This window comes from Osmerus mordax, chromosome 15 (assembly GCF_038355195.1).
Source record: "Osmerus mordax isolate fOsmMor3 chromosome 15, fOsmMor3.pri, whole genome shotgun sequence".
Lineage (NCBI taxonomy): Eukaryota > Metazoa > Chordata > Actinopteri > Osmeriformes > Osmeridae > Osmerus > Osmerus mordax.
Genome location: NC_090064.1, coordinates 5,943,856 through 5,958,890, shown reverse-complemented (window position 1 = coordinate 5,958,890; position 15,035 = coordinate 5,943,856). Strand labels below are relative to the sequence as shown.

Here is a 15,035-nt window from a genome sequence, read left to right as displayed (position 1 = left end):
CTGAATCAGAATGGGATTTATTCGCCATGAAGGTTTGCACAGACAAGGAATTTGCTTTGGCAGGAAGGTGCAAACATTAAACATATATTTAAATATGAGGACTAACTATACTAAGGGTACATAACTAGCAATACTAAGTGGAATTAATGTAGATAAACTATACAATAAAATAAAAAAATAAATTATAAGTTGCAGTAATTTACAATATAAAAATACAAAAAATACAGAAAATACAAATATTACAAAAAATACAAATGGTAAGTGGAATTAGATGTAGATAAACTATACAATAAAATAAATTATAAGTTGCAGTAATTTACAAAATAAAAATACAAAAAATACAAATATTACAAAAAATACAAATGGTAAGTAAGTAAGTAAGACTTTATTTATATAGCACATTTCATACAAGAATTGTAGCTCAAGGTGCTTTACATAAAATCAATAAAAACATTAATACAAGTGATAAACAATTCAAACAAAAATAAAAATCCCAATAAGATCTCTGTTCAAGAGAGAAAACAACTTTAAACATGCATCTTAAAAGTAACATATACATTTGGTTCACCCCTGGTCTGTATATATAAAACCATACACTCTGTTAACAGATCCTTTCCCCAGGTCAAGAATATGGGCCGTATTCTCTGTTAACAGATCCTTTGCCTCAGATCAAGAATACAGATTGTTTTACATATTTGTTTAAATACTTCAGGCGACCAGAGTTCTTGTACGCTATCAGAGTTCGCCAACTCTGACCTAGACAAAGTAAAAATAGCAAGTCAAATAATGACCCAAAATGACTAAATGTAATGACCCAAATTTACTAAACCAAGATTCTACAATAATATAACTAATAGAAGTAGGATTACAAGTACAAGATTGTATTGTGCTGTGTAAAAAGCAGTGTGTTTTAAGGGCATTGAGTCATGAAGTCAGTGTGAACCCTTGGCCTTGTTGAAGAGGCCAACAGCAGAAGGGAAGAAACTGTTTTTGTTATGGAAGCAAATCGTTACCAAAATTCAAATGCATTTCCAGAAATGCATTTGAATTTTGGTAACGATTTGCATTTTAAGAATGTGGCTGCATTGATTGCAAAGGCCCACGTATGGAGCTAAATCAGGGCCAAATGTTTTGTTAATTCGAAAAAAAAATCTTTAGTCGAAAAACTAAAGCTTGACATTGAAAATGTACGTTTTGGTCGAAAACTTGAAAAATAAAACCATGTATTCAAAGAAAAAATAAGTGTACCAATTTTTTTTTCAGGTTGAATAATATTTCGATGACATTTTGGAATAATTTAGAATAAGTTATTAATTTTCAATTTTCACTTTCATATTTTCACATTTCATGTTTTCAGATTCAAAACATTTTTTTTTTCGAGTTTCAGTTTCTTTTTTTCAGTTTCAGTTTTTTTTTTCAGTTTCAGACTTTTGGCCCCGATTTTGCGTAGGCGGCGTGGCTTCAACTCAGAGGCGGTAATTATGAGTGACAGCCTAACAAAGAGGCAGAAGACTCGGCTGTTGGCATGGCATCCGCTCCGCCAAGGCAACAGGCTGGCGCCAGCGCACAGTTAAGACATGTGAAAGATATTAGCCTTTTTGAATAGATACTTTGGGACATTATCCCCGCAGTGGCATTTTTTTGTCTGGTTAGTAAGCACTCGTTGAGGTGCTTTCTCGAGTATTTGCAACCAACTACCGCACACGTCGTTCCCGAACCACTTTTCTTCATGTTGTAAATTGTATATCCTCTTTGTCACTGCGATATCAGTGCTTTGTCGGCACAACGGAGCTAGCTAGCAAAACAAACCCAGCCCGCCAGAACGGAAGTGAATTGCATCGAAGGAAGGAGTTTAGGAAGTAGAGCGGAAACGGCTCATAAACTTGTCTATATGCATGGGTTTTTGTGGTCTAGTTGCACATCAGCCACTCTAGTGGACGCTTTTGCGTCATCCCATACGCTAGCTAGTTGTAAATGACACTACATTTTCGAAAATCCAAGATGGCCGACGGATTTTCAAAAACACTGGCTAGGGCATAGCCTATTTTGCAAATCCTGCTATAGAAGTAGACCATGATAGGTAAAAAAAAGTTTTACGGTAAAGTAACTACTAAGGAGGAATAGCTACTAATGCTTTTATTTTGGGAGGAAATGACAATTGATCATATGTCGACTAAATTGGAGATCATGGGTCACTGGCTATCAACTACAATTCATTCAAGTCCTGCAATTTTGTTGTTCTTGAAAATACTTAATCTGCAGCAACCTTTTGGGCTGTTATCATTTGATGATCATTTTTACAATGTAACTTGCAGTTTATTTGACAAAAAAAAATTTGTGCAGATTAGTTCCATTATGTGAGTAACTTTATATTTTGTAGATTTCAAGTGCAGTTTGACATAAATGCCTACAACAGTGGTTCTCAACCAAGGTCCTCAGGGACCCCTGTCCTGCATGTTTTAGATGTTTCACACATGATTCAATTGATTGAGTCGTGATAACGACCATTCATTTGAATCAGGTGTGTTGGAGCATCTGAAACATGCAGGGCAGGTGGTTCATAAGGACAAGGGTTGAGAACCACTGGCCTACAAGACAAGAGAAAGGAGTAAAACTAGGGTGGGAGAGAGGAGAAAGTAGCAAGTACAATTAGGGTAGGAAGGAGGAGAAAAGAGTGCAGTAAAAAGGGAGAGGAAAGAGGCTGAGGAGTCAGAAGCTTTTTCATCTTTCATTGCATTAATTTAATTGAGAATGAGGGTAAAATATGTGATAAAGCAGTTTTAACAGCATAATATTTGATTTTGTTCATTTGGTTTATCCATATTTCTTCAGTGTCTTATTTCTTTACAACCCAAACGCATGCGGTCCTGACATAAAATACTCTCTGAAGAATGTGTATAAAATAAATGTTCAACTTCATTTTTGTATGCCTAAAGAGGACTAAAAACACATGCGGAACTAAGGTTGTCGTAATTCATGCATGAAAGGGTTAAGGGTGGATGTTTCGCAGGCCGACGAGTTCTGTGAATTATAGCGGTCACAGAGCAGTGTGGTGGCCCAGTGTCATTGGGGTAGTCGTGGATATGTGCTCAAGCAGGCACACACACGTTGGGGAGTCGGTGTGCCTTCAATCACAGTACCAAAACACCACGAAACCACTGTACCACCAGCCACCCTCAAAAACTTTCCCAGTAAAACTGCGAGATATAGGCCTATTGGTACCAGAATAGGCTATGTATATATTTCTGTTGATAGAAGATGCATGTGAGAGGTTAGGGTGCGTATGTATGTGTCATCAAAATGATACGTTTGTTTGAATGTGTGTGTTTGTGAAATACGTATTAGCAGGGCTCTCAAGTCTCACGCATTCCTACCATTGCTCACGCTCTCTCATAGCACCTTGTATTTGTCACGCTAAGAAGTAGGCCAAAAGGGATTGGCATACTTGTCCCACTACATGGACTACAATTAATGGATGAGGCGCAGGCATATGGAAGATTTATGCAGAGTTAATCTCAAATTAAATGCCTCCTATAGACGATCAGAATAATCACCAACAGAACCCTGCATATTAGGCTATGTGTCCTCAAACTACACACAAGCTCGCTGTTCATCTTGAGTTACCCCTCATTGCACTGTGAACAATGCCTGGGGGTAAGGATTACAGCAACATTATACCTGCATAAATAACACACAGTGAAACTAACAAACCATGTAATATCCATAATACACAGACTGGGTTTCTGTCAGACTTTAAGCATGTTGTTGGTTACCTGACAAACTGTTTTGATAACTATTACGCAACACCAGATGTGAATGGCTTCAATTACAGCCGCACCTGAGTCTGATACTTTCATAAATTATTAGGTGTGATAATGTCTGCTGAGTGAAGCCTATGTTCTCAGGGGGTTTGTAGTTCAGATAATTCTTCACATCATAACATATAAAACCTCATAAGTATGTGAAATATAATGTGAAAACATTCGGGAGAGTAACACTTTGCTATACTCATTCAAGCATATCTTTAATAAACAGTATCAAAGACACAGATGGCACGTGGCTTAAGCCCTCAGATTTCGAAAAGAAACCCCCAGAGGCTAGTACATATAGCTTTACAACATGCTTAAAGTAGGACTCAGTGAGAGATAGAGAAAGAATGAGACTTGCTCGACAATTTTAACAGGTTTTTCTAATTACTCTCCACGGTAGCACATTTCTTCCCAGCAAAGACTAGCACTGCCTGGTTTCAGAGACAATATACCAAAGCTTAAGTGTAACCAAATACGGGGCAGCTATCGTAGGCCTACTGTTTGCTTTCTTGAGATTTTGTCATGCTCCCTCTTGTGGTCAAAACTTTTGGCAACACCTGGCATTCCAAGCAACACTGGCCCAGCTTCGAAGTGGTGCCCCTTGCAAACCACTTTTCCTGGTTCGGAGCCGGTTCTCAGGTGGTTGAAAGAGAAAGAACTGGTTCGAGATTGAGCACCGGCTCTGAACCAGCACCCAAAACACGATGGTGGAAAAGGGGCAACAGATGTTTATGATCTGAACCGATCACCTGGCCCCGCAAGACAGGATGTTGAAAATCATTAATCTCAACGCTGTTAATGGATTTTATTTTACCACTGCAAGTGTAAAATATTGGGCTGAGAGGCAGGATTGCTGAATAGGAAATGTGGTCTTGAGGTGTAGCCTACAATGTATTGGGAGGATTTTGAACTGAACAAGTAAAAAACAACAGCTGTCTTGCCTGTGGCCAATATCGACCAAATAAGTACTTAATTCGTCTGCCAATAGAGCCCAGTGATGTGTTCCGCATTTGGTCGACACCCACACCTCATAACTCATACATATGCATGGCCATTCCGTCAGTTATACATAACAATACTTTTTATAGGTAGGCTATATAATATTAGCCTGGTCCTAACCAGACTCTCGTACATTTCATTTGTACAGAGAGTCTGGCCTCGCTCCATTGACAAGCGTTGACTTCCTTGTAGGCGGTACTCTGTTGAAGTTTAAAACTATTGGATCTGCCCAGAGCCACTCTGATCTGCCATAACCAATCGCTAGCGTTCGCCTTAGCCAATTCCTTCACCACTACTGTAACAGAGCTAGCTGCCGTAGCTGGAAAATCAAACTGTTCCCGAACCCCGTGGGGAGGAGGGCCACAACATCATGGCCACCAATAAAACTCAGCAAAACTTGTTCTTGCTCTGGCTTTAGCTTATGGTTATTCGGCAGCGTTGCCACAACGGACCGAATGGCTTCGCTCGCATCTTTCTCCGCCGCCATTACGGAACTACAACACAAACTAGCGCACGACAACCACTCCCTCTGTTTGCTGATTGGCCGGTAGAAAATTAACCGGAGACATCTGACTTACTTATCTCATGGCCAGACGTAGTACAGAAGCAAAATCAAAATTGAGCGGTACGTAGGAGGGCAGAGCCAGGCTAATATAAGTTTGACATAAAATTTGCTAAAAATGTGTCTGTGCATGTGCAGTTAAAAAATCGAATAAAACATGTTGCGTGAATGTGGTTGTCATTAGAACGTGCCTGTTGTGCTGAGTTGCGGGATGGAGAAACATCCATCATTAACTTTGCCCGTCTCTCCCTGGTTCCCTTTGGCAGGGATTAATTGAGTGGCACAGGGAGGACAGTGGGGTAGCCTGGGGCACCACCACCTCCCTCCCTCCTCCGTCTGTTACTTTCTGGAACCTCTCGAAACTGCTGACGACCATCAATTGTGCTGTCCCTTGGAGGTTGCCTTCATTGGGCCTTGTCCCATTGTCCTTTATAGCTGCAGAACACACAGGAAGGAGCATGAACCAGTAAGGGGATTACTGCTTGTGTACATTTTGACCTCTATGGGCTTAGGAGGCTGGAGGGAGATCCGTGTACAGCTAACTGGATTACAGGTCTAGTCAGGTGGCCACAAGGAGACAAAGGTTGGATGGAAAGAGGGATAGTGGTCTGTCTAGAAAGTGTCAACTAAGTTCCTTTAGTTCTAAACCTGTTATTGATTTGAAAGATGATAAACTGATACAGCTGTATTACACTCAAATAGCCCAGTCTGTCCTACTCCTGCTAGGTCCAAGACTGATCAGGTGTGACTGAAGCTAAGGAGTTGTAGCTGGGGGCGCTGACAGCTCGTGGCATGTTTAAAGCAGTATCGGTATTGCCTGCCCATTATCAAAGTCTCTAAAAAAAGACACAAACCAGAGGTAGTAACCAAATTGAAACAAGGATTTAATAAAGATAACTTGATGCAAACAATTTGATCAAAACTGTGAAGACCATGGACCAAATACACCAAAGAAAAGGATTTCATAACTTTTTAACATGAATACCTTGGTCAGGATATTATAATATATTATAATATGCATGAAAAAAATAACAATCTGATGTTGGTGATCTTTGCATTAGAGTCTTTACGAATGTAAACACAATGTCAAAGACTGCAGACCCCATTAGTCAATTTGCTTTAATACTCCAAATCCACTTCCCAGGCCCAGGCCCCCTCCAATCCTTGGCAGTGAATGTAACCATGTGATCAGACTCCATTCCAAATATTCAACAGATTAACACAGAGGTGTCAAAATGCCCCAGGGATTAAATCTGGACTGGCATTGAGTCAGAGTATGACTCATGACCTGTATCATACAGAACAGATGGTCAAACTAACCCACATCTGAAAAGGTTTGCCGTTCCACTTATAGCTCCTTTTGTCCATGAAAAAGACAAATCCATAGCAATATATCACGCTGCATGCATGAACTGTCTTGTGCACATTTGAAGGTTAGTTATACATCTAGGGAATTAAATTAACCTCCATGAGATTTGGCTGGCCGGAACAATGAGATTAGTTTATAGTGTGGGATTAACTCCATTCAACAGTTAACTGAAGCTCCTGGAAAAATCTGACAGAAAAATACAACACTGAGCATTGATATAATGATCAAATGTACCAAAGAACCATGGCTAGGTACAGAGCAGTGTATGGCTCTGGCTAAGATGTTTTAACAAAATCAGTGGATATAAAGATATTGCATAGTACAGATCACAGTATTTTGCTGAGTGATATATTTTGTGTGAGTAAATAACTCCAGATGTAATTCCACACAAAGTATCAGCCATGGATTAAGTCAGCACTGCTTCCATCCGAGTGGAAGCCACTGTCAAGTACAATCTGAGAGCCAGAAAGAGAGAGACCGGGAGTTAAGAAGAGTCGAGATTGGAGCGTTTCGTCTTGAAAAACGGGGACATGGTGGGTGTCTTTATTGCCTCTCAGAGTGTTACATCAGACATGTATGTGGCTAAACTTGACGGGTCAAAGCATAATGAATAGACAACTACACAGGGGTGGTGGTGGTGAGGTCCTGGTCCGGAGGCAACAGCATCACGTTAAAATCCGTGGACTTTCAACTGCTCCTCCCTGACAATACCGATCTGGGGAAGGATAAAAGCAGTTACACACTGGAGCTGGAGATAAAAGACTGAAGATACAATTCAATTACCATTTCTTTGAGCAGCGATAATCCACGAGCTCAAAACAAGACAATATACAAGTAGAGCAAAAAATAGCACAAATACATTTAGTGCATAGTGCTGTTTTTCTCAACAAGAAAACAAATATAAACAATTGAAGAATCTCACTTCAAGGAGGAATTGGCAGATGTTTTTCCTCTGGTCTCCCTGCAGCTGGATGACCTCACCGTACTCAGGGTGCTCAATCACAGTCCCATTGCATGCAAATTTCTGCCAAACACAACCAGAGACCACACATTGAACAATACCCATATGCTAATATCACTGGTAACGCCACGTTAACTGGTTTACCAGTCTGTGTGACGAAATACCACAACATTATTGCATGAGTGTTGATGGAAAGAGGAACGTTTTCTTAATCATCACGTACAAGTTCTGGCAAAACTGCAAACCAGTAAGAAGCCGGCATTATCACCTTTTTGAAGGCTTTCACAAGCTTCTTCTTGTCGTAGTCTGTTGCAATCCCTTGTACAGTGGTCAGGGTCTTGCGTCCGTTTCGTTGCTGTATCCTTATGTGGATTTTATCCTCAGTCCCGGCAGGGAGAAGGTCGTCACCCTTGGTTGCATCAGCAAAGGGATCTGAGTGTATGAAAAACGAAAACAATACTTAATCTGGCGGTATCGTTAGGTACTAGTACCTATAATAGGACATGCACTCTAGCACTGCTAAAATACATTAGCTTAGGATGCATCTATCTTGCTACAGTCAGGGTTTGAATATTGCTGCCGTCTTTGATGAGACAGCTAGCACTGATTAACTAGCTCTAATTTGAGAATATAACTATCGTAGACCAGGCATAGCGCGTTAGCAAGTACAGTAGCCTGCCAAATTCCATCCATTTGTTGGTTCAAGTACAGGAAGCTAGGCTAGCTAGCTTGCCAACGGCCTGAAAAAGGGCAAGCTACATTATAAGATCAATTTTTAAACTATTTAGAGTACGATTAATTTAAACATGATATCAAAATGACTAGGGGATGTACTAGCAGATTTTTCACAATCACTAGGCTAGCTATCTGAGCATCGATAGCAAGTACTAGGCTACATGTTGTTTACCAAAAAGCTACCTGCACTGACTAGCGCGTAGCGAGCTAAGGCAGTTACTGCAGTGCTAGCGCCTTTAGTGCTAGCACTAGGCTAGCTAGATACCTAACTTACCAAAAGATTGGAGGTTCTGGATAGAGGACATGCGATATTAGGGCGATAACTTTGAAGATATGAAATATCTCGGCGCTTTAATGCCGTATGAATTAGTCTGTTCGAGTCGATTTAGCTACAAAACAGTGATGAAATAGGACAAAAGCCAAGACAACCACAACGTTCGCCTTTTTGTCTCGCTGACGTTGGGAAAATGGCTTTTGAGTTCCAAATGCTTTCTCTTCTCGATGGTGTGGTAAGCAACTCTCAACTCAAATATTTTGTGCTGCCACCTATTGCATCGGAAGAAGTCGGTGCCTAGCTAAGTGCCCCAACTACAATTAAAGCAGAAAGCACACAATTTTATTTTCATATTTTTATTTATTTATTATTGAACATCTACTACCCAAAATACTTTCAACATGTTGTATTGATGTGATACTATTTACAGAGAGTGGTTTGATGGGAATAATGAATGGCAAGTTACATAGGCTATTGTATTAACTTTGTGTATCATCTTGTATCCTATTCAATCAAAATCATTCTATAGGCCTATAACTTATTCCATATAAAACATAAATGCTTGCGAATTTCAGAATAATTTCCGAATTTTTCCAAACTGGGACCTTCATCCTGTCATGCCAATTCCCACAAGTAGCGCCACCAAAAAGGCAATATTTCCAAGGAAAAACAGGAGTAGTAACAGCCCTTTCATGCTTGTCTGTAAGGAGTAATGAAATGGACACGTAATTAACAAACAAACAGACTTGTACTTCATACAGGCTACTGATAAGTGAGAGTTATCTTACCGATTTAGAATCCACATCTTCACCTTCTACGAGAAAGCACAAAAAACATGTTTGAAAGGCTCCAGTCTCAATCATAAAACAACAATGTAAACATTACCTATCTTACCTGTTCTGTTGATCTCCATAAGGATGAAAAATAATGCCTCCCATCCGACAAAACCACCCATAACCTTTGGCATCCAGCTGTCTTCAGAGCTTTCAATTAACTGTAGTCCAGTAAATATTGCTGCCACTGCAAGACAAGGTGAGGATCATGTAAAAATGTAAAGCCTACATGCAACTAGTTGTAGTTACATTACAACTTATATGATGTGTTTCTTACCAGCCAGTATTTTCATGACCAGTGCATTGATAGCATGTGCCCAGTTGAAAATAAATCTCCTGCAAACACAAACAGAATAAATCAGTATGTATTTTATTTACATTTATGCATTTAGCAGACGCTTTTATCCAGAGCGACTTCATTTTATACCCGAGTTGCTCTCTCACACATAGACACCCATGTACACAGACACACACACCCTATATTATCATAAATGGCTTACCAATGGTGATGTGGTCCACAGCGAAAGATTGCTGCAGTTGGTTGAAGTAAGGCGAGGATCATAACCAGACAACCGAGAACAGGATGAGCTCCCTGCGGACACAAAGTTCAATGATCTTTCATCTGAATCAATTCTGCATATAGATTAGAACCCAATCGTTAACGCTGAACTATAATGCTAGAAGAATGACATTACACATAAGAATTATATTTAAGAAGGAAATAAGCAATCCAAAATATTTAGTTGGATGTGTCTTCTGGACAGAGGATTTAGGTACAATAATTCCACACTGACGCAGAAAGTGCAGTGCGGTAACATGCTGTACATACCCCAGCCCAGTCCTTCGCAAATGAGAATGCCAAGATGAAGGCAATACTAGTGGCGACAACACTTAGACTCATCAGAGAGACATGTGACTGAGGAGAATAGTCATATGAGCAGAGATCAGTACAGAAGGCATAAATGAAAATAGAATTTCAGATGTCAAATATAGTAGCTGTGCTGTGAGTTTGGGGGGGACAAAATTGAATACAAAGTACTGGTTCCAAAAGTGAACAACTAGTTAATGTGCCTCTTTGACAGTGGACAAGCAAGTGTTAGGAAGCATGTGAACGAATGTGAAAATGAGCACGAAATATTGGACAGAGACTCACCACAAACCAAACATCTTTGCCCCAGTATTGTGTGCCTTTGGCGAGGCCTTTAAAATACCTTGCTATGAGCATCCCTAAACTTCCTGTTGTCATCCAGGAAATCAACATCAAACAACCTGAGGAAAAACAAGACATAAATGGATGACTAAAAACTGATCTGCTTTGTCTGTATAAAAGTGGGTTTGTCAACACCTGAGGTTGCCCTGTTTTCACCAAGAGTAAGACTAATGTTCCATTCCCCAGGTCTTGGACCTTGGTGGGCCAAACACCGAGATTTCATCCCCACAGTGAACAAGTGTACATTTCTAGACGAGACAGTTTTGCTGTCTTCTAAACACAGCCTTACCATGTGCCTTGATGATGTCTGGAAAGACTTCATGTTCCACAAGCTGTGGGTTGGAAATGTCTATTGCCCTGTCACTAACAAAGGTCTGTGAATGAATCTGGATTTGACCACCTGCCAACAAAATATATAGAATAACGTTACCACCTTGTTGAAATAATAATAACCCTCTTACATAATTATAATTAGATGGTGAAGGGAAACTGTAGTCATGCCACCATAATAGTTAACAGTCAAGTTTACACTGAACAGCAATAAAAAAAAACTACAGACAACCTAGCAACCACAGAACAGAAGGTAATTGAAAGATAAAGAACAGGACCGATAACTGGTCTGCATTCTCCCGTTTCTGTTGACCTTCTACTGACCATTGGTGGTTCCATAGACAAACATGAGGTAGTACGTTGTGCTGGACCCAGCACTCCGCTGAGTGGAGATTGGGTTCCAGGAGGCGAAGGAACAACTGATGACGCCATTACTCATGCCGGTGTTGACTTGAGAAACATTTCCCTAAAAAAAATAAAATAAAAAAAAAAGAGTAAAGATAGACAATGGCCCTTTTAAATGAATTGAACTGAAAGCATATGACAAGATACAGAGGAAAAGGAGTTAGGGCACATTATTGTGTACAGTGTTGACAAAAAGATAATAGGCTGGAGTTACTTATCCATTTGAGGATAGTATATAAGAGGGGTTTTAAACACATGGTTAACAAAGTAATGTGTTATTCTTACTACCGTGACAAGCTGGGACATAATAAGAAGTGTACCAGAGGGGTTTTAAACACATGGTTAACAAAGTAATGTGTTATTCTTACTACGGTGACAAGCTGGGACATAATAAGAAGTGTACCAGAGGAAGTGGCCCTGGGGCTTTTCTTCCTGTGGAGTAGAAATGTTGCAACTGGACAACTCCTTTATTGTCCAGACCACAGATGTAGATGTCATCACTGCCCTGCATAGAGGAGGAGTATGAGTATTGTCAGTCATTGACATCATCCTAATACTAGTGAAACACTTTGTATGGAGGAGATTGTAACAGACTGGGTGGAGACATCGCTAATAGTCCGTCATTGCCTGTGAATTCATGAACAGCACATTATTGGCATGAAGTTAGTATTAATTGAAATTAAACCATATACTGTTGATGACATTACATTCACTGTAGTAATTTTCAGTTTATTGGTCATTTTATACATTAAGCTATTAGTCTGTTATCGTCTCAGCGTGTATAGGCACGTTTTTCACAATCACTATGGTCACTAAGGTCTGAATGACTAAGCAGTTTTTATACTGGATGCTGGGAGAAAAAATTCGGTGTAATGTGCTTTGAACCTTTGAAGAAGTTAATATGCCAGATGAACAGGTATTATGTTGAGCAATGGCTTTCTAGGAAAACAACCAGTGCATTGCTAGAAAGCAACAGGTGAAAAAAAACAGTTTGAATTGATGACTTCCAGCATTTTTTTCTTTACTGATGTGATTCACACTAGTTTTGAATAACGAGAACGATTAGATGCATGCTACTTATCACACAAGTGCACACTGAAAAATGATCCTACTTGTCAGAATTTTAAGAGTTTTCCAGTGGATATTAACATTGATCTTGTTTTAGTAACACAACCTTCAACTGCCCCTTTACAATGTCCACTTACCCCCCCCCCCCCCCCCCCCATATTGTGCCTTTGTTAAATTGTCCATAACCTATACCACCTAGCCTATAACACTTAATTCCACGTCATTACAAAGCTATTTCTATGTACCTACAATGTTTTTACTATGAGTATTGCTGTGGCAGTTTATGTGATGTGCCAAACACGGATGTCCTAGACTCTGATTTATTCAAGGTGCCCCACTCCATGGTAAAAGATCAAATTTGAGGCTGAAGGTCATTACCATGATCTGGTCATCAGAAAAGCCCATAGCAACGTATCCTGTTGACGCACCGGCCAGCTCAAACTGGAAGGCTGTAATGTTAGGCGAGGGCATCATGGCTGACATGAAGAAGCAGTTTGCTGTGATGTTAGGGTCACAGTTGGGAGGTTGGCTGAAACACACCTTCCTGATGCCACATTCAGCACTCGAAATGGATAACTGTTGAAGAGTATACATGTAAAGTTGATATCTCAATCCCAGATCAGTCAGTGTAGGATTCAAATAAACAAGGACAATGTCTGGGTATTATCTACTGAGATACTACGACCACCTGTACTCACTGATGATGAGTATGAGGATGATGATGAAGATGAGGATGATGAATTTGAGACTGCATTGGTACTTTTGAGCAGTGGACCTTTCACGCTAACCCAGTAAGTTTTGGTATCTCTCACCAAAGATGCACTATGAGGAATGAAATGATTCAAAGGACCTGGTGTGAGATTTTCCAGGCAGTGCCACAGTTCGAAGGCAGCTGAGTGACAGATGGCAGTCTCTGTGTTTTATCTTTATCTTATTCCACAAATGAAATTGCATGTCCTCGCTCACCTGAACTGGATGGATTGGACACTTCCTGAGTTTGGAGCCTTCCACGTGCCCTGGATAGCATTCTTTAGTATACCTGACGAATGAACCAATGCCGAATTCTGCAAATGGAAAGAAAAATGTAATTGTTTGTTATTTTGCATTACCGATCAATCACACAAGTAGCTATACTGAAGTCTGAGCAATCAGTTCCTTAATAAACAAACGGTTCCTTCCATCACAAACGGAAGTAACTTCACATAGTAAAAAAAATCAAACAATGATTGACCAATAGGTATTTTAAAAAGTATGTTTTTAATTTTATTTGAATGATTTCAAACAGTAAGTTGTCACAAAATCAATACGTTTCTGGCAGTTCCTTTTCCAATGGGTAAGTGTCTGGGACAGTGGGTAACTGTCCAAAATTGCTGAGCTAAATCCAACAAGTCCAAGGTTTGCTGAAAGCAATGGAAATTAGATGTAGGCATATGTGAAACTAGATCGAAGGTTCTGCCCTTTCCAAGAAATTATCACGTTAGGCTTATGTTATGACCTCAACACGACATTTGGGAACATTCAACCGCGTCATTTCCAAATAAAACCAGATTTCATGAGTGCAGTGGGATTTTTCACTATAGACTCACCGTTACTCCGTTGCAATCGAGAAGTCGAGTGCCAGATCCCACTGTGCTGAAGGACCCCACATTATTGTTACTTCCCACCTCTCGAGCTTGTAACATGAAACCCTTGAATTGGGTAGATGCCTGGAGATTCACTGTACAACAAATAAATGAAGTAAACATATTACAGGCCTAACATTCAGGCGTATCTGACGTTATGTTTACCTGCTGATCAACCAGCAGTCCAATTTTGCGATTAAGATGAGGCTCACCTGTTATGACCACGCCATCTTCATAGCTGGTCCGGTCCGTGGTAATAGTGAAAGGTGGAGTACTCTGCTGAGCAGTTCCGCCGTGCACGGGTTTCATATCCAAACAACTTTGTAAAACACTACCTGTAGGGTAGCATCGCACGACTTGCACAATGCAGGCCAGTATTAGAGTGGGTCGAAACATCGATGATACAGTAACCTGAGGGAGGCGCGTTACTGTAGCTGTGAAGTCCTTCGCGTTATGGAAATGTCTTCAAATAAACTGCGGCTGCCCATGAAACACTTCCCCAGTCGGTGTTGTATCTGAGTCAATATGGGAGGGTGGGTATTAACTACGAGGTTCTTGTACATTGTAAAACACACTGGTTGGAGACATCCCAATAGCCTAGTCCGTCATTGCCTGTGAATTCACGGACAGCACATGTCACACCCTGATTCGTTTCACCTGTTGGTGTTCGTTTAACCTGTTATGGCATTTGCCGGATCGTCGTGTGCTTCACAGTCGTTTCCAGCAATTCCTATTACTAAGTATTCCCGTTTTCTCGTTCCTGGTTTTTGATCTCTACCCGTTTAGTCTCCCGACCACGTACCTGCCTGCCCCCAGTGTACCTCTGCCTTGCTACCTTGTTGCCTACCTTTGCTTGCC

The 15,035-nt window shown here is 40.4% G+C and overlaps 2 protein-coding genes across 2 annotated transcripts; both read right to left on the bottom strand.

The window, feature by feature from the left end:
• Positions 1-7,247: 7,247 nt before the first annotated feature.
• Positions 7,248-8,903, bottom strand: eif1b (eukaryotic translation initiation factor 1B). The gene is made up of 4 exons (XM_067251673.1): positions 8,710-8,903; positions 7,969-8,132; positions 7,662-7,763; positions 7,248-7,454 (listed from the first exon to the last, which is right to left on the bottom strand). Exons 1-4 carry the CDS (start codon positions 8,738-8,740, stop codon positions 7,410-7,412), a joined length of 342 nt encoding a protein of 113 aa, XP_067107774.1. The 5' UTR covers positions 8,741-8,903; the 3' UTR covers positions 7,248-7,409.
• Positions 8,904-9,068: 165 nt separating this feature from the next.
• LOC136957768 (putative ferric-chelate reductase 1) lies at positions 9,069-14,781 on the bottom strand. Its single transcript, XM_067251935.1, has 15 exons — positions 14,390-14,781; positions 14,142-14,272; positions 13,522-13,619; positions 13,254-13,377; positions 12,934-13,131; positions 11,891-11,992; positions 11,407-11,548; positions 11,042-11,152; positions 10,696-10,811; positions 10,372-10,458; positions 10,043-10,134; positions 9,820-9,878; positions 9,604-9,729; positions 9,498-9,523; positions 9,069-9,409 (listed from the first exon to the last, which is right to left on the bottom strand). The coding sequence occupies exons 1-15, from the start codon at positions 14,571-14,573 to the stop codon at positions 9,317-9,319; spliced, it is 1,689 nt and encodes a 562-aa protein (XP_067108036.1). The 5' UTR covers positions 14,574-14,781; the 3' UTR covers positions 9,069-9,316.
• Positions 14,782-15,035: the final 254 nt, after the last annotated feature.

What these genes read in the sequence shown, in the direction of transcription:
- eif1b (XM_067251673.1), bottom strand. Translation starts at nt 8,740, where the DNA reads ATGTCCTCTATCCAGAACCTCCAATCTTTTG. An exon ending in CCAGAACCTCCAATCTTTTG is followed by an intron (nt 8,133 to 8,709) that starts GTAAGTTAGGTA and finishes TCATACACTCAG; the next exon opens with ATCCCTTTGCTGATGCAACC. An exon ending in TTGTGAAAGCCTTCAAAAAG is followed by an intron (nt 7,764 to 7,968) that starts GTGATAATGCCG and finishes TGTGTTTGGCAG; the next exon opens with AAATTTGCATGCAATGGGAC.
- LOC136957768 (XM_067251935.1), bottom strand. Translation starts at nt 14,573, where the DNA reads ATGTTTCGACCCACTCTAATACTGGCCTGCATTGTGCAAGTCGTGCGA. An exon ending in GTCCAATCCATCCAGTTCAG is followed by an intron (nt 13,378 to 13,521) that starts GTGAGCGAGGAC and finishes CATTCCTCATAG; the next exon opens with TGCATCTTTGGTGAGAGATA. An exon ending in AGACATCATCAAGGCACATG is followed by an intron (nt 10,812 to 11,041) that starts GTAAGGCTGTGT and finishes GTTTTTCCTCAG; the next exon opens with GTTGTTTGATGTTGATTTCC.